The sequence below is a fragment of the Trichoderma reesei genome, assembly GCF_000167675.1.
Source record: "Trichoderma reesei QM6a unplaced genomic scaffold TRIREscaffold_2, whole genome shotgun sequence".
Classification (NCBI taxonomy): domain Eukaryota; kingdom Fungi; phylum Ascomycota; class Sordariomycetes; order Hypocreales; family Hypocreaceae; genus Trichoderma; species Trichoderma reesei.
This window is the reverse complement of record NW_006711149.1, coordinates 1,001,154-1,018,763: the sequence shown is the minus strand read 5'-3', so window position 1 is coordinate 1,018,763 and position 17,610 is coordinate 1,001,154. Positions and strand designations below refer to the sequence as shown.

The 17,610-nt window shown below is 53.5% G+C and overlaps 7 protein-coding genes across 7 annotated transcripts; 3 read left to right on the top strand and 4 right to left on the bottom strand.

Moving 5' to 3' along the window:
- Positions 1–951: 951 nt before the first annotated feature.
- On the bottom strand, positions 952–2,381 carry TRIREDRAFT_21481 (uncharacterized protein; the record flags this gene model as incomplete). Its single annotated transcript, XM_006961921.1, has 7 exons — positions 952–1,060; positions 1,162–1,381; positions 1,476–1,768; positions 1,851–1,868; positions 1,937–2,031; positions 2,111–2,155; positions 2,307–2,381. 7 exons carry the CDS (start codon positions 2,379–2,381, stop codon positions 952–954), a joined length of 855 nt encoding a protein of 284 aa, XP_006961983.1.
- Positions 2,382–3,080: 699 nt separating this feature from the next.
- Positions 3,081–3,800, top strand: TRIREDRAFT_103720 (uncharacterized protein; the record flags this gene model as incomplete). The annotated part of the gene is made up of 3 exons (XM_006962298.1): positions 3,081–3,131; positions 3,169–3,516; positions 3,606–3,800. 3 exons carry the CDS (start codon positions 3,081–3,083, stop codon positions 3,798–3,800), a joined length of 594 nt encoding a protein of 197 aa, XP_006962360.1.
- A 125-nt stretch (positions 3,801–3,925) lies between these two features.
- On the bottom strand, positions 3,926–4,951 carry TRIREDRAFT_55335 (uncharacterized protein; the record flags this gene model as incomplete). Its single annotated transcript, XM_006962090.1, has 1 exon — positions 3,926–4,951. One exon carries the CDS (start codon positions 4,949–4,951, stop codon positions 3,926–3,928), a length of 1,026 nt encoding a protein of 341 aa, XP_006962152.1.
- Positions 4,952–5,767: 816 nt separating this feature from the next.
- Positions 5,768–6,850, top strand: TRIREDRAFT_120147 (uncharacterized protein). The gene is made up of 2 exons (XM_006962297.1): positions 5,768–6,250; positions 6,314–6,850. Exons 1-2 carry the CDS (start codon positions 5,793–5,795, stop codon positions 6,822–6,824), a joined length of 969 nt encoding a protein of 322 aa, XP_006962359.1. The 5' UTR covers positions 5,768–5,792; the 3' UTR covers positions 6,825–6,850.
- Positions 6,851–6,908: 58 nt separating this feature from the next.
- TRIREDRAFT_55660 (uncharacterized protein) lies at positions 6,909–7,343 on the bottom strand (the record flags this gene model as incomplete). Its single annotated transcript, XM_006962089.1, has 2 exons — positions 6,909–7,162; positions 7,229–7,343. 2 exons carry the CDS (start codon positions 7,341–7,343, stop codon positions 6,909–6,911), a joined length of 369 nt encoding a protein of 122 aa, XP_006962151.1.
- Positions 7,344–8,003: 660 nt separating this feature from the next.
- TRIREDRAFT_72158 (DNA repair and meiosis protein) lies at positions 8,004–13,748 on the top strand (the record flags this gene model as incomplete). Its single annotated transcript, XM_006962296.1, has 3 exons — positions 8,004–8,136; positions 8,281–8,464; positions 8,516–13,748. The coding sequence occupies 3 exons, from the start codon at positions 8,004–8,006 to the stop codon at positions 13,746–13,748; spliced, it is 5,550 nt and encodes a 1,849-aa protein (XP_006962358.1).
- A 553-nt stretch (positions 13,749–14,301) lies between these two features.
- On the bottom strand, positions 14,302–15,561 carry TRIREDRAFT_103715 (uncharacterized protein; the record flags this gene model as incomplete). The annotated part of the gene is made up of 5 exons (XM_006962088.1): positions 14,302–14,557; positions 14,704–14,737; positions 14,806–15,021; positions 15,054–15,180; positions 15,313–15,561. The coding sequence occupies 5 exons, from the start codon at positions 15,559–15,561 to the stop codon at positions 14,302–14,304; spliced, it is 882 nt and encodes a 293-aa protein (XP_006962150.1).
- Positions 15,562–17,610: the final 2,049 nt, after the last annotated feature.

The following is a 17,610-nucleotide window of genomic DNA, read 5'->3' as shown; positions in this document are numbered from 1 at the left end:
AAACCAGGAATGACGCGGCAACCCAAGCCTCTCCAATGACCGTCCTCCAAGTCACAGACATGTCTTGCCCGGCACACAGCCGTAGATCAAGAACGTTAGTAGCACATGAGCACGAGCTAGCTAAAACGCAGCACCAGGCTGGATCGCGGGCTCACAGCGTTTACTACTTACTTGCACACCTGCAGATTCAGATTTCCACTACAGAGTCACGTTTCCGCGATCATGGATACTACTACCTACCTAGGTAGATACGCATACTACCTACCTTTACAGCACACAAGCACTTTGGTATTACCGTGCATCTCCCGTCTTTGCACGCCCCCCCTTTTCTCGCATGAAGTAGGTAGATGGTTTCAAGCACTGTCTCTTTGGGGGTTTTACAACGGGCTTCGGGTCTACTACTATATGCTTTTGTTCTATTGTCTGCAACGGACTGACTGAGACATCCGAACGTTTACTCGGATAGTCCGAGCCGAAACCGGCAGCAAATAATGCAGTCCGTGATGACGAGAAGTCATGGTCTGTGACGTTGAGTTGAAAGATGCTCTTCAGTGCCTTGTCTTGCCATACCTGGCCTCTAGGGTCCAAGGTGAGGTAAGTCTTAAGCAGGTTCGTAGATGCAAGTAACAGAGGAAAACAAAAAGTTCGCTCGCTTCGGTTAAAGCTACAGACGAGGACAGACGAAAGAAACAAAACGTGATACTGCATCCGAAAAGGGCGCGGTCCGACAAGTGGCGAGGCGAAAAGACGGCCGTAGAGCTTACGCTACCCCTTCAGCGACTTCCAAGTCGAAGCGAACAGCAACAAGTCAAAGTAATAGGCAGGCAATCAGGAGACAGTGACATTTGCTGTGTAGAGAGCTCTAATGTGTATATATACTAAGGTACCCAAGGCGTGCAAGTACAAGTACAGTATGTACACTGCGAGTTAGCCGTGTGAGCAGTGGACCGTCTAGAGTTTCTTGTCGGCCGGCTCGTCGAGTTCGTCTTCTTTGGAGACGCGTTTGCCTTGGACTGCTGCTTCGACTTCTGCGACGAGACTTTCGAGATACTCCTTGTCCCTATACAACAGACAGACGTTAGCCAAGACCCCGTCCAATGAATGAATATGAAGAAAGGGATAGGTTCAAGGGGCCGTAATAGGATCGAAGTGAATATTTACCTTCCAACCAGCGTTACAGTGTTGCGCTTCCTGCCCCATCGCGGATAGCTCCCTACTTTGACGCCGTGCGGCTCGACCTTGGCGGCCAGCTCGGTGAGGAACTCTGCCACGGCGCTTTCGGGCAGGGGCGTCGAAATCATGATTCGATGGGTTCCTTTGCCTTCGGGGTCGACGAGGCGGGGGAGGATGTGAGGCTTCAGTCCATCGAGCAGCTTTTGGACTATGCAATGATGGTAGAGAGGACAGACACAAATTGTTAGCCTTGGGCTTTCTATGCGAGTGTTAAAGCAAGCTTGGTGATGTATTCGACTCACAGAGCAGCGGGACTCCGGGCAGGATATGCACATTCCTGTTCACAACCGATACAGGAACCCACATGTCTTCTTGCGGGAAGATGAACTGCTCGCTTAGAGGGCGAGACTCGTCCGTCGGGAGGTAGACCATGCGCAGCCTGGCCCTGAGAGCCGGTGAATCGACGTCCCAGTCAAAGTTGGGCTGCTTGGGGTGCGGCTTGGAGAGCTTCTTCATCTTGTCGTAGGCCTCCTGGTGGAGCTTCAGGGGTAGTCCGAAGGCTTTGGCGATGGACTGGTAGGTGATGTCGTCGTGTCTGTGAGGTTTGAGGACGTTTGTGAGAATGTTTAAAAGGAGCTACGGATTGGAGAGAAGGGGTTTTTTTTTTTGTCTCTTACGTTGGGCCGATGCCTCCGCTATTATAGGTTGAGTTCATGGCGGTTAGTTAAGGGGATAGAGCCGATTTGGATATTCATGAGCTCACCTGGTGACGACAAAGTCGTAGCGGTTGCTCATGCGTTTGACAGCCTCCATGATTTCACTCTCGTCGTCTTCGATGACTTCGATCCGTTTCAAGCCCTGTGACGGAAAAAAGAAGGTTAAATCATTTGGGTATTCAGAGAGAGTCACGGATATCGATGGGAGACTGCAAACTCACGATGCCCAGGGAGAAGCACCATTTTGCCAGGTACGCCGAATTCGTCTGCGAAAGCGTCAACTCAGGACCTCCTCTCCATCTCATGCCTCCCCAAAAGACTTCAAGCCCATGTACTGACATCAACAGTCTGTTTCGAAGCCGTTAGCTTTTGCCCTCTGGCCAACTATGTAGTAGGATTCACGCCGTAAAAACACACCTTGCCGCCTAGCACTTCATCGCCAATAATCAGGCACGCCGCCGTCTGGATGAGGCGGTCCCCGGCAGCTGACATTTTCAGGTACGAAGCGGCCGGACGAACGCGGGATTGGGAGATGAAGGAGTGAGATGCGGCGGTGGGTAAGCGATGACTTGCGGCCTTGGATAGCCGTGAGAACATGGATAATAGAGGTGGGGGGAGAGCCGATTAGATGGAGGGCGTGCTTGAAATATTCTAGTCTTTCTTATCAGTCTTTCTGCAAGTGATTGATGATTTCTCGTCAATGTCAACTTTGTTGAAGAGTAATTGATGCCTCAAGCCTGTGATTATGAAGGGGGAAAACCAGCATCCAAAGCCGGTTCTCAAACTCGCAATTCGAGCAAGAAAGGCATCAAAGACGGCCCGTGACGCCATTGATCCGCGAGCGAGGCCGGCGATTGATTTGGTTGAGAGGTGGGGGGGTTTTTTTGGTTAGTGGTTTAGCGGGGACCCGGAAGAGGGGAGCTCCAAGGTACTTACTCGTACAGTGGTCTAAGTACCTAAAGCAATATTAGGGTCCAAATCATGGGATGACCTCTTGCTGATACCAGCATCACGTCAAGGTCCAGCATTTAGCTGTCTGCATCCTTAACAGTCTCTTGGAGCTATATCGCAGCCCAGTTCTTTTCAATACTGCCTTGTGACACTATATATTCTCTCCGTCACCAGCTTCATACCACCACAGCCATGGCAAGTCACTCCCTCAGAACCCCGCCATCATGATACGATCCGACGATGCCCCTCGACCCTGACCAAGTCCCTGACCCAAGCCCATGTATGTTGTTGGTATGAGTGCTAACTCGCGGCTGGTGGCGACAAACAGGCTTCCGAATCAAGGCTCTACAACATCTCCGGCGAGACCAAGGAGCACCTGCGCAAGTTCCGGCTGACGACGTCCCGCGCCAGCAAGCCGCAAGCAGTCATCTGTATGTACGTCCAAGGCCGCGGCTATCACGACACGGCTCGACACGACACGACAAACACGTTGCTCGAACTCGATTCCAATGCTAATCACTGGCACTTGCCTGACGGAACAGACCTGATCGATAAGACGACCCACGAGATTCACCAGGATCAAGACAAGACCACGTACACCTCCCTCGACGAGATAGCCGAAGACCTGCCCGACCATGCCCCCCGATTCATCCTCCTCAGCTATCCCCTGACAATGGTAAGCCGATAGTTTCATTTCCTTTAAACCTACCCACCTTGTCTCTATACAGACATGCAGCATATCAGACTGGCTTACATGACATATAGCCCGACGGACGGTTATCGGTGCCCTACGTGCTGCTCTACTACCTCCCCATCACGACAAACGCCGAAACGAGAATGCTCTACGCCGGCGCAAAGGAGCTGATACGCAACACGGCCGAGGTCAACAAGGTCATTGATATAGAGTCGGCGGAGGATCTAGAGGACATTCCCAAGCAGCTGGCCACGGAGAAATACTAGGACCTGCGGAAATGGGGAGGAAGACGCTGTTGCTTTGGCTATGTCCATCCATCATGTTATATCCAATCATTTGACTAGATCTGTTCTATATACATGTACATTTTCGTTGTTTCCGCTATGATACACTATTCTGGCAGCACACTCTCCTCGTCCAAGCCCAGCTGCCGCCCTACATTCCTCACCACCTGCTTAAACGCAACGCAAGCCGGACTATCAGGGAACGAATCAAAGAAACTCTCCCCGTAATCACACGCCATCCGTATCCTCGGATCCAAGGGCACCGACCCCAGGAACGGAATCCCCATCTCCTCCGCCAGCGCCCTCCCGCCCCCCGTGCTCGCCCTGAAGATTTGGCTCTCGCCCTTGCAGTTGGGGCACACGAACGCGCTCATGTTCTCCGCCAGCCCCAGGATCCGGATGCCCGCCTTGCGGCAAAAGTCGATTTCCTTGCGCACGTCCAGCAGCGCCACCTCCTGCGGCGTCGTCACCACCACCGCGCCGTCGATGCCGCTCTCCTTGAGGAACGAGTTGACGCTCAGGTGCTCGTCGCTCGTCCCCGGCGGCGTGTCCACCAGCAGGAAATCCAGCTCACCCCACTCCACGTCCTTGAGGAACTGCTTGATCAGCCCGTTCTTCTTCGGGCCCCTCCAGATGATGGCCGCGTCTCGGTCCGGCAGCATGAATTGGATCGACATGACGGCCAGGTTCTCCGTCACCCACACCGGCGACATGCCCGTGGCGCTGACGTGGATCGTCTCGTCCTCCACGCCCAGCATCTTGGCCGTGCTGGGCCCCGTGATGTCGGCATCCATGACGCCCACCGTGCTATCCGGGTTCGTTGAAAAGGCGTGCGCCAGCAGGTTTGTGAATGTGCTCTTCCCTACGCCACCCTTTCCGCTCAACACGAGTATCTTGTGCTTGACATTCTCTAACCGCGCCGTGATGATTGGGATGTCTGGGTCGGGGCCCTTGGGGGCAGATGCGCAGATGGCCTGGTTGGGACAGCCCTCGCATGAGGACGCCGTGCCGGCTCGCTCGGACTCGGGGCCGGGGCAGTGTTCCGGCTCGGGAGCGACCAGCTGGGGCTTCTGTTTGAGGGGGTTGGCGATGACATCGGCGACGGCCTCTGGCTCTTCTAATGAAGGCGCCATTGCGGCGGTTGTGTGAGTTCCAGGACGCAGTGACGGCTCCTTGTGGCTACGGCGATTGGAATGACTGCCTGTGTCTTTCTTCCAGGTTCTAGAGAGAAAATAGAGTAACAGGATTGGACTGTGGCACGAGGATTGCAAGATGTTGTGTAGAGAAAAAGAGTTGATGTATTTCGGTCGGAAGTGGTAGAGGTGAGTGGCTAAGGCTTAATAATGGGAGTTACACCAGTGGAAAGCTAGAGTTGGTAAGCCATCATGCCCGAGATCGGGATATTTTCCAAGGGTACCAACTACTAATAGCACATAGATTTTTAGAACTTAATGAACGATACGGACACTTGAAGAGAGACGATCCAATATTCTATTTGCATTGAACAACAAATGTCTGAAGAGATTGTTAAAGGAATAAGCCTGCCCGCATTTCCTAGCAAATTGATACAGGGTAAGTGATGATTAGAAAGGCAGGGGAAAAAAAAGACAAAAAAGAAGAATCTAGGTTCCAGAGGGAGTCGAACCCTCGCTGGCGGAATCAGAATCCGCAGTCATAACCGTTAGACCATGGAACCGCTGAAGTGGTTATCCACTTCTCATGGCATGCCCAGTGAGCTGCATTTGAGCCTTATAAAGGATACCACATCAAGATTTTTTTTTTTCCAATCATTCGCCCCAATCCTCTTTTTGCATCTGATAAGAGAAATTCGAGACTGTCACCCCACCACCCCACCTAAATTTTCGTTCCTTGATAGAGTGCGTGCAACTCGGCTCGGTCTCCGTTGACTTTATTTCGAGATACCCTCAAGTTTTGCATATAGACACAACAAGACAAAGAAAAAAACCATTCAAAATGGCTAGCACCACTATTGCGAGCCTCAGACAGAGCCTCTGCTCAGAGGAAACGCCCCTCCCCGTCCGCTTCCGCGCCCTCTTCTCCCTCAAGCATGTCGCAAAGACGTCCGACGCCGACGAGGCCCTCGCGGCCATCGAAGCCATTGCCGCTGCGTTCGCTTCACCGTCTGCGCTTCTGAAGCACGAAGTTGCGTACTGCCTGGGGCAGACTGGGAACGACGCAGCTATTGCACCTCTGCGAGATGTCTTGTCAGATCTGAAGGAGGACCCCATGTGCAGACACGAGGCCGCCGAGGCTCTGGGTGCCCTGGGCAAGGCCTCCAGCTTGGATCTTCTACGGCAGTTTAGGGATCGTGCTGGAGAGGAGGTTGTCGTCAAGGAGACGTGCGAAATTGCCATTGACCGCATTGAGTGGGAAAACTCTGAGGCAAGGAAGCAGGAGAAGCTGCGTCAGAGGTACCTATTCTATACCATTTTATTCCCAATGTCCGGTTCAAATTCGCTAATGCTATAATCCAGCGACTTTGCTTCAGTCGACCCGGCGCCCCCCATGCCCGAGTCCGAACAGTCGGTTGAAGAACTCGAGCGAGTGCTGCTGGACGCCAACCAGCCGCTCTTCATGCGATACCGTGCCATGTTTGCCCTCCGCGATCTTGCATCTCCTCCAGACCTCCCGACCGCTGTCCCTGCCGTCCACGCCCTTGCCAAGGGCTTCGCCGATTCCTCAGCACTCTTCCGCCACGAGATTGCCTTTGTCTTTGGCCAGCTCTCACATCCCGCGTCTATTCCCGCCCTCACTGAGGCTCTGAGCAATCAGGAAGAGGCTAGCATGGTGCGCCACGAAGCCGCCGAGGCGCTGGGTAGTCTCGGAGACGAGGAGGGTGTCGAGGATATCCTTAAGCGCTTCCTTCACGACAAGGAGCAGGTTGTTCGCGAGAGCGTTATTGTGGCGTTGGACATGGCCGAGTATGAGAGGGGCGGCGAGACGGAGTATGCGCTCATCCCAGAGGTGGCCGGCGCCTCTGCATAAAGGAAAGGAAGGAATAGAAGAAGAGAAAAAAATTTCCCCGTTACTGATTCGTAGAATTTCCCACATAGAGAGATATGCAGAGCCTTAATTGTTTTCGTGCCAGCTGTTACCACACTCGCAATTGTAGATGACAGTTGATCCTTCGTCGGCACTTCGCAGTTGCACCGTGGTGTACTTGACTTCTTCTCGGCCGCAGTTGGGGCATCGCTCGCGAACGGTGCTCTCGGTGTTGAGCGTGTGACGCTCCACGGCTTGGACGCTGGACTGGAGCTTCTGGCGCAGGAAAGAAGGAAAATCCGACGGCTTCGACTGTGTCACGATGATCTTGGCGCCGGTATCTGAGGATCTCATTCGTTAATTCCTCCCTTCTCGTGCGTGTTAAAAAACGTCCAATCCTCTCAAACCTTTGTTCTCGGCGCTGCAGCACTCGCAGCTCAACACATTCTGCTCGGTTCCCTTGGTCGCCGGAAGTAGATTTCCGCAGTCGGTGCAGAAGACCATGGACCCAATGGCAGCCATCTTGTCAATAATTGTTTTTTCTTGTTCTTCCAAGGATCTTCTCAAGCCAAATTGCCAGCGCAGAGCCTAATGACGAATTTTCTACGTGGGAGCGCTGAATGGAGGGATTCGCGTGGAACCAGCTGTACAAAAATTGTCATGCAAGACAACTGGCAAAAGATCTTGCAGGACCACTGACAGGGGCCTGCTAATCCGGAATAACTGATAAGGCAAGGTACCGCGCGCCGGAAGCGCGCCTGATTGGCCGCGGCCGGCCCGCACGGGCCATTGGATGTCTTTTGCGCTGACGAGATTGGTCCAGCGAGGCTGTCGGGATTCTCCAGGCTGGTGATGCGCGCGAGTCCAGGATTCGACGAAACCAGAACATCGTACCCAACCGGCAGCATCTTGGGCATGCATCGAGGCCACGCTTGAGCTGCTGTTCATGCCTTGTTAATTTCGACCCTCCCGTCGCCCTCGACGCCACCGGCCGCCGCTCCGGCGCTCAATTCCTCCCTCCCTCCGTCGGCCGGCCCTTCAAAAAGCTGCACCTCTGCCCGTCCAATCCCTCCCATGACACGCTGAGGAGCCTCTGCTGCGCCTGTAGCTCCCGTGTCGACGATGCGTCCGTGGTGAGGTCTCGTCAGCATCCAGACTCTGGCAGACATGCAGCCGAACAACATGCAACGCTCCGACGAGGGCGGCAGTGCCAACCACAGCGCGGCCGCTCCTCAGAACGCGATCTCGCGACCATTTACGCTGCAGGAATCTCTGCCGTACTCTCCACAAACCTCAACCGTGCCGTTTGTTTCTGGTGAGCCACCACCGTGTCCCTGCTTGATATTTCCACCCATTTCTGCTTCCTACCTACCTCTATATTTGCTTCATCATCTCCATCTTGGAGCTTACGGCCGTCCTCTATATGCTGGGAAGCTACTCACACTGCTCCTTCCTCCAGAAATCATCCCCGACCCTAGCCTGGGTTTCGGCTCGCCCGCTCCTTCCATCTCAGATCTCTTTCCACATAGCGAATACGAGCGACTGAACAAAGAGGCTCTCGGCCAGCCTCACCTTCCACGAAGCACCAAGCAAGCCGTTGACCTCGTCCTGCACGAAATCAAGCCTTCTCAGAGGACCCATTAGTATGTCTGAAGCTCTCGTTCAGGAGGTGCAGTTGCTAACATCTTGCGTAGCAACTTCAAGTCCGTACTGGCAGGGCAGCCGAACCCGCGGTCTGCTAGCCTCTCGCAGGGCCTGTCTCCCATTGCGCGGGTCGTCTATGAGAAGGTCGGGGGCTACTTCAAGGCGACCAAACCGAATGTTGCGGGCCCTCACGCTGCTGGCGTTAACGGCGACAAGAGCCACACACTCGCAGCGGACATGGCGGTGCCAAGCAGTGCGCCCGAGAACCCTGGAGCTCCTACAGATGGCCAAGCGAAATCCAAGGCTCGTGGGTCAAGGATTGAGGTCCTGATTCCGGCCAGAAGAGGCTTTGACCCGTCAACTTATGTCGATGCCACTGCCTCTTCCAACGTCCAGGCTTCCCCTGAATCGCCGGTGCAGAAAGCACTACCAACCGTGCCCACCACCCTGGATGATAAGCAGACTAATGCTGACTTTGCATCCTCCGATGCAAACAACGTCAACTATAACCATGCCTCCTTCCGAGTCGAGCTTCCTTCGTCGCATATCAAGAAGGACGAGTATCTGGAATTTGCACATGTGCCGTCTGCCCCCGATAACCTTTCTTCCCGCAAAGATGATCGGCACGCAGCTCCAGACGGCCAAGGCCTCGTTAGCAATGTCAGCCTTGGCCAACAGCAGCGAGCAGAAACCGCCCTTGAGTCGATCAACACCCTTATGCGGAGTGTCTTCGCGGCGGTTGGACATGCCATTGCTATGGAACCGGGACATGACCAAGTCGTGACGCTGAACAATCACAACGAGGTCATCATGAACGGCGGAATGCACCAGAAGCTACAGAGCGCCATGCAGAAGGCCATCTCACTCAAATGTTTTCACAGAGTCCCTATTGAGGACCTCCTCCACATCATGAAGTTGAGCGATAACAGCGTCCGGGCGGCTGAAGCATTGGAACTTCGGGTTGACGAAACCTGGGATGAAGCCAGCCTTGAATCTTGGGTTCAACAGCTACCAGATGTTGAGCTGGGCATGAAAGCTGCGCGTACATGCCTGCGGATCTTGTCCGGAGGCCGAGAGGATAAGCGGCTCTACGCAGAAGGCGCCATGACCAGATGCTTCAACGTCTTCAAGACCGTCACCGAAGACATCATAATCCCTCTTGTTGAGCTTCGCAACTCGTCCTCTTCGGCAAGCCTATTCCGGATGATGGTCAAGCACAAAAAGGCCTTGTCATCTACTTTCGTCTGCTGTCAACGGCTGTTCGCCACCCTTGCGGAGTTGATCACGAAAGTTGAACTTTCGGAGAGCGTTCTGAATGCTCTAGAGTACACCGCGTCCAAGCTGGTGTTCGTCGAGAACGCCTATTTTGAGAAGGATTCGGTGGTCGGGGTGCAGCGATTTGATGGTATCCGCAGTGTTGCTATGGACATGCTCTGCCAAATCTTCCTCATCAAGCCCGATCAGCGACAGGGCATCATTGACGATATTCTTACGTCCCTTGAGAAGCTTCCCGTGGGCAAACAGAGCTCCAGGCACTTCAAGCTAGCCGACGGCGGCAATATTCAGCCAGTGTCTGCACTCCTCATGCGATTGGTCCAGGCCAGCTCTGGAAGGGTTCAGGAGAACGAGGGACGTCGCACTGCTGCACTCCGTGGCCTCGGCGATGAGGATGATGAGATGGAAGAGGATGCCGATAGCGAGGATGAGCTCCCTGACAAGACGACCAAGAAGGAAATGTTATCCTCTGTTAACAGCGAGGAACAAGGCGCGCAGCAGCACGCCGTCGCCATCCAAGAGCTGGAGGCGGCTGCTGATCCTCTCAGCGAAAGCGCGGCGCGAAACGCTTCGTACATCATCAACTACATAGTGAAGCGAGCAATTGGATCGACCAAGTCAGGCGACACCCCGTACCGAAACCTCTTGGATCTCTTCGTCGAGGACTTCACCACATGCCTCGACTCTCCAGACTGGCCGTCGGCGGAGCTGCTCTTGCGCCTCCTCATGTTGATGATGGTCCAGCTCTTTGAGGCGCCCAGGACAGCCGCGCCCGCCAAGAACATGGCTCTCGAGATGCTCGGTCACATGAGCGCGGCCATATCGCGTCTGCGGTCCCACGTCAAGCGGACTGCCAACTTGTTCGAGGTTAGCAACGTCGACGAGCTGTCACGATATCTGGCTGCCCTGGCGTGCCACGTTCTTGAGCAAAAGAGCCCCATTGAGCACATTGTTGCCTGGGACGGACCTTATCGAGCGACGCTGGAGTTCCTGCAGGCTCGATTGTCAGACGACCCTTATCTATTCAGCGCCGTGTCGTACCTCATCACTGACTGGGCCACCCGGGTGCACACGGGATACGATGCCATTCAGGACAATGACGCTGAAAGAGACCAGGAACTGGGCCGCCTCGCCTACCGCCTTCGAATGATGATCCAGGATCGCCGGTGGCTTTCGAACGAGTACACGTTCAAAGCTGTGAGCGCGACTCAAGCCAAGCTTTCGTACTCCATTCTCCTGCTGCAGTCTCCGCTCTTTGAATCCTTCAACAAGATCCTCAACATTCTCCTTGGCTCCATGGCAAGTGATCAAGCAACAGTACGCAGCAAGAGCTTGAAGAGCATCAATCAAGTTCTGGAGACGGATCCCTCTATCCTGGATGGCGATTCCATGGTGATCCAGCTTATCCTAGACTGCTCGAGCGACTCGTCTACGCAAGTGAGAGACTCTGCTCTTGGCCTTTTGGGAAGCTGCATCGCGCTTCGGCCTGTTTTGGAAGCGCCATTGACGCCCAAAGTCATTGACCGCTTTCAAGATGCTGGCGTGGGTGTCAGAAAGCGAGCCATGAAGCTCGCCCGCGACATTTACCTCCGCAATCACGACAACGGACTTCGCAGCTCTATAGCAAATGGCCTGCTCCGACGTGTCCAAGATCCTGATGATGGCGTTCGCGACCTCGCTCGCCAGATGATTGAAGAGGTCTGGTTCGCGCCTTTCTACGGCCGTGACAATTCAGCCGCTTTTCAGACCTCCTTAGCTGAGCATGTGGCTCTGATCATTCAGACAGTCAAGACAGGCAACGTGACGGAAATTCTAGACAAGGTGTTCCAGTCTATTCTCCGACCAAAGGACAAGTCGCTAGAGGGCCCATTTTCTGTTTGCTCACAGCTGGTGAGCAGCATGTTTAGCCTCATCGACAGCGGAGAATCGGAAGAAGGAGGCCCGACTGGCCGTGATGCCCTGCAAGTGCTCACGATCTTTGCAAAGGCCGATCCCAAGTTGTTCAGTCTCGAACAGATTAGACTTCTGAAACCCCATCTCGCAAGCTTCAGCGGCATCGACGAACTGGCAGCTTTTCGAGCAGTGACGGTGATTTACAAACGCGTCCTGCCTCAGCTGCCGACGGTGCCCAATGAGTTTCTGGTGGAAATTCGCCTGCAACTTCTCAAGGGTATCGGGAAAATTGCTTCGCGCGGTGCTTTGGACGACCTAATTGCATGCACAAAGGTTGTCTGCGATTTGCTCAACGACTTTGGACCATTGGCCAATCTGGTCGCTTCAGGCATACTTGGCATTCAGAAGCTGAGGGCTGGAGGTGCATTGCTGGACAGCAAGAAGATCAATTTCTTTTCGGCCTATTCCATCATCGTGGGCAACGTTGGCAAGCACTGCGACCTGGATAAGCAGAAATCAGTGTTCCGGGCTCGTCTTCCCAAATGGGAGGGAGATTCGGTTCCCCGGCTCATTGTAGATGTGCTCTCGCCATTCACCTCGCCTTCCCAGCCGCTGGAGGCACGAAAGGCGGCTCTTGATGCAATTGGTATGGTTTGTCAGTCGTGGCCACGAAATTACGTCCTGGCTCAAGTCTACACGGCCTTTCAGCAGGTCTTCCAAGAACAGGTTCCCATGCTTGAATCCATGATCTTGAAGTCGTTCAAGGAATTTTTGCTCACAGAAGAGAGCCGATCTGAGCAGGGAGCCGAATCCGGGGCGACTGATAAGAAACGGGAGCTCACGGTCATGGGCGGCACTAACTTTGACGACGTGGCCAGCGCTACTACCCAGAGGTTCCTCAAGGACATTACACGCATCGCTCTGGGAAGCCTAGACGAGCACGCCTTTCTGGCAATGGAAGTTCTGGGAAGCATCAACCGCCAAGGCCTGACACATCCCAAGGAGACGGGAGTGACGCTGATGACGCTGGAGACGTCGTCAAACCGAAAGATTGCCGAGCTCGCCTTTCTAGAGCATCGGTCACTCCACGAGAAGCACGAGTCGGTGCTCGAGCGCGAATACGTCAAGGCTATCCAGTCGGCATACAACTACCAGCGAGACATTGTCAAGGACTCTCACGGAGCCATCCCCGAAGTGTTCCAGCCCAAGTTGCACCTCATGATGGAGGTGTTGAAGATCAGCAAGATGAAGAACAGGCAGCGCTTTTTGGAGAAGCTCTGTGGACAGATCGACTTTGACATTGCGCAGCTTGACGCAACGGAAGAGATGCCCCCGCATCTCGACTACTCCCGATTCATCATTGAGAACATGGCCTTTTTCGAGTATCAGACGGTTGGAGAGCTCCAGACAGTTGTGAGCATGATGGAGAAGATTGTGAGCACAACCGGCGCGACCCTCGCTCACCTCATCGAATTGGAGGTCTTTGACGTGCGGCTCGACCCGGACAAAACGGAACAAGATGAGGTTACGGGTCAGCTCATGACGGAGACGACTGAAGCGCAGGCGGTTGCGGAGGGAGATATCCTTCTCGGCGTCAAGGTAGACCCGGGCCGACTGCGTCAGTTGACAACGGGCGCCGTCATCCTCTCTTGTCTGTGGGAAGCCCGTACGCATCTTCGGCGCCTGTATGGCATGGGAACGGGCCGACACGACGGCAAGGCCAAGGCACTCGCCAAAGATCTCAACAAGATGCCGATGAAGGTGCAAGGAGTTCATGGAGAGCGATTCTGGGACGAGGTGACCGCGCACGTGGGCAGCCTGGAGACTATGAGCAAGATGGCACACAAGTGTAAGGCCTTCGTGGAGCTGATGAACGTCGACAAGGAGCTCAAGGTGCAGGACGACGATGAGGAGATGGCCATGGACGGGCCAAGTACGCCTAGCGAAGGCGATGCTGACCGTGCAACACCCGAACGGGGTCGCAAGAGGAAAGGCGCAGGCACTCCCGGAGGCCGCAAGAAGCGCGCTCGCTCGGGATCTCAGCCACGCAAACGGGGTCGGCCACGCAAAGCGGCGGAGCCACGCGATGAAGATGATGATATGGATTGGATCTAGAGAGCCCAGGACGGGTTTCGATCTGGGTCGATCTGGTACCTACGTTGCTTGATTTCTCTTTATCGCATCACATTTCCTTTTTTCATTTTTTCCCCTTTGTTTGTTGTTCTTTGATCTTAGCGGCACATACGGCGCCAAACGGTTTTTGTTCCTCTTTAAACACTACTTGCTCCCTGTTGCTTCGATGCGGGAGCGGCAGTGGGCGCGGCTGGTCAAACGATCGCTTCTGTACCGTCTGACGGCGGATAAAGCAGGCTGGGGGCGTGCATTTTGCTCAGCATATAGGAAAGGCTACGGATGGAACGCATTTGATGGCAGATACGGCGTTTACAGGAAGGACACGATTCAAGGGCATTTTCGATGATACCTGCTAGGTCGATTCACCTAGGTACGATAGAGTACTCGGGTAGTTTCCTTGCCTCAAAGACTTGAAAGGCATCAAGAAGGAAACCAGTAGAATCTTGGTAGTACTAGTATTGACGATGTATTACCGATTGCAGATGACGTCTTGTGCGACTTGTGAGCTGGTGTTTGGGACGCGGCTGCTGTGCTCCTACGTGCTGTCATGCTGTGTCTCCCATGGGCATCTGACTCGTAGCGTCGGGAGGATCTTGTTGGCGCCTGACATGACAGGGCATCTATGAAGCTCGAGTCTGGCATGATTTAGGTCGTTGCATGAATTTGGGATTCGGGTAGAAAAGGTGCTAGGGTAGGTAAGGTAGTTTGTTTGGACAGCGTGGACTGTGATGGCGCGAAGTAGCTGCATGACTTTGAAAGCAAACATGCGAGAAGGAATACGACTGCTAATACTACCCAAGGTAGTAAGTAGTATGTGTGGCGGAACGGGATTGGATGGGGGATGTCTAGCCAAAGAGGCCCTTTTGTCTTAGGGCGTTGAGGAGTAGTAATGGGGTTGTTTATGGAGAGGAAGGGAAGGGGACCTGGCGATGCTGACGAGAGATTTGGGTGAAGAAGATTGGTTCTTTTGCCTGTTTTGATGCGCAGACATACATACATACATACATACATATATATATGTATATATATATAAACTGACATTCGAGGTAAGGTACGGATGGGCTTCTAGATGGCGTTTGCCAAGGCTGTGCGGGAGTCGTTTTCTCTCTTGGTGTCGCCTTGCCAAGCAGAGAGAGATATGCAAGGTAAGACGCAGCGATTGGGGAATTTGGAATCCACGTGAGGAACACGGCGAAGAGGGACTGCGCCCGCATCTTAGGTCCAAACAGGACTCCAATGGACATGCCCAAAAAAGCTGCAAGTTTTTTTTTTTTTTCTTTTACTAACAAAGGTGCATGAAGACAAGATGCAGGGTGTAGGGAGTTGCTTGCTGGCTGGCTGGCTGGCTGGCTGCATGGTCGTCTGCATCTGACGTCAGGGGGGTGGCATTTTTGTGTGTGTATGGATTGGGTATCTGTAGGTAAGCTTTGGATTCTTACGAGATTCGATGGAAGAATGCAGTACTCGTGGGGTGGACGCAGGAGTGCATGAAGCTAGAGGAGCTACTGTGTGATCTTTGAATTTTCTTGGACACGTAATGACGTACTTGCAAGTTGTGATGGTTGAGTTTTGGGTTGTGAATGGTAGTGAAGATTGAAACTTGATTTTCTTGCGTGTGGCTGACTTCATTGATTGGGTTTTTGATGGTGATGAAGGGACGATGAAATGGTGTGGCGCCACGGTTCCCTTGTTGGGCAACTGGGTGGAGGAATGATTGGCTTCCAATTTGCGGGTGGGGGGATTTATCGTATGCACCTGTTACACGTGTTGTGTTGAAAACTTGGACAGCCGGCATGGTGATTACCTACTGATTGTAGGGTTCTTTGATGCTTGGAATTATATATAGAGCAGCGGTTGAGTCCATTCTTTATCTTGGGACAGTTTGCTGTATTATCTTACAGTTCTGACGAGCATGATGACCAATTCTTCTTTTTTGTGCCTGTGCCTGAGGAGAAGAGAAGTTTGGCTCCTTCCCGGTCAATCAAGGGGCGGGACGGGGGGAGGATGCTGGAAACGGGCTAGGCTTGATCGGGGAACGACTCGACGGCTGGTGATGCGCCGGTTTTCTGTTCTGTGGAGGCAAGCGGATCTGGTGTGACGAGTACCTGCCAAGTACCGTGGGAGTACTACTCGTACCTACTCTGTTGCGGTTCTACAGACTGGACATGCGAGGGGAGGTTTGTGTCCATGTCTGATTCGCAAAGTTATTCTTCTGTACTCTGTTTGTGTCTAGGCAATCTTGGTTAATGGGAGCGCGCTGATTGAATCCTTTGAACTGAACTGATATAGTAATAGGTAGGCTTTTCCCCTTTGTTTGGCGTCTTATGCTGTGTGCTGCGTCCTGTTGGGTTGACATTGTTTGGCTCAAACGGTGGCTGAGACGGGTCACCGGTCGTATCGTTTTAGCTGCTGCGCGGACAAGCTTGCCGCACCGGCTTTTTTCTTCTCTCCAAGGGCAAACAACGCGCATCAAGACGGTGAGAGGAGGCCTCCGTGCGCGACCCGGAAATACTTGGCCTTGTCACCTTTGCACGATTCATTGGCTATGGCTTGAACAAGCAACTCAAGGTAGATACCTACTGTACACCTAAAGTTAGTACATAGGTACAGATGTTGCGCTGGCAGAGAGGGTGTCGTTCTATGGAGGACAGTCCTGTGCTGTCTGTCTGTTGGGAGTACAGGAGAGGGAGACGGGAGGCATGCAGCGCACCGACAAAGATAAATGAGGAATGCAGGTATTTGCGTATTTGTACCACCACGATACGCTCACGTCAACGACGACCTGGTGAGATCATCTGAAGCATTTGTGGTTGTGCAAAGATCAAAGAGAAGTTGATCGAAGACCGACCCTGCTTGTCTGTCTCTCTCTCTCCTGGCGGCAGTAGGTACCCGAGCAGTACTTTCTCGGCACTTGATTTGCCCAGGGCACTTGTAGCGGTGCAGCAACCTGGAAAGCACCACCAGCAGCCCTTTGTAACCCCCTAAACAGAAAAGTGACCTACCTGTACCTACCCATGGATGCGCCAACAGCAAGCTTTTTTAAGCTTGAGGTGGCACAACAACCTTGAATTCTAGGGGATCAGCAAAGGCCGTCATTGACTTGTACTGTATCTCCCTCTTTTGCTGGCGGATTCCCACAAGTCAAAAAGCTCGAGGGCGCGCCGTTTGCAAAAAAAAGGACCATCGTGTGCCTGGTCTCGTGCCTTTTTCTTCTTCCTCTTCTTCATCTCTCGCTTGTTGTGCGCCTGCAGCCAAGAGAGGAAAAATAAAAAGAAAAGAAAGAAAGGAATATCCAGTCCTCGCGGCCGAACTGCGCTTCTCCGCCATTCACTCAAACGCGCACAGTCGGAACCCAGGAGAAGGAATTCCAATTCCAACGCCAGCACAAACACAAGGCACAGCTTCCAAGCTCCTCTCTCCTCTGCATAGCCTTCTTTTCATTTTCCCACTTCTCATCATCCATTCTTCATTACGACTTACATACACATCATCGCCTTTGCTGCTGCCGGCAATTCGCATCTCGTTATACTACCGCTACAACCAGCACAGCCTCCTTCGTTCGCCTCTCTCGACCCCGACCGACGCAACGACGCACAACCCCCGCCCTATTGCCGGCTCCTCTTGTCTTGGTTGCCTGAATCCGACCAGTCTGCCTCACGATCTGCCAGAGCCAAGAGCCAAGACCTCGGGCCAGCGATCCGAACGAGCGAGTGGCTTTTCGTGCGACCCCTCTGACGCCAGCAGCGCGACAAGAAGCGGCGCATTGGGCATCCCTCAGAAAAAAAAAAAAAAAAACAAGACGAAAAACATCTAGTCCTTCGCCGGCCATACGCCTGTGCTCCCG

Excerpts from the sequence above, each read along its gene's own strand:
- TRIREDRAFT_120147 (XM_006962297.1), top strand. The coding sequence starts at position 5,793 with ATGGCTAGCACCACTATTGCGAGCCTCAGACAGAGCCTCTGCTCAGAG. Across the intron at positions 6,251-6,313 it reads CAGGAGAAGCTGCGTCAGAG|CGACTTTGCTTCAGTCGACC; the intron begins GTACCTATTCTA and ends GCTATAATCCAG.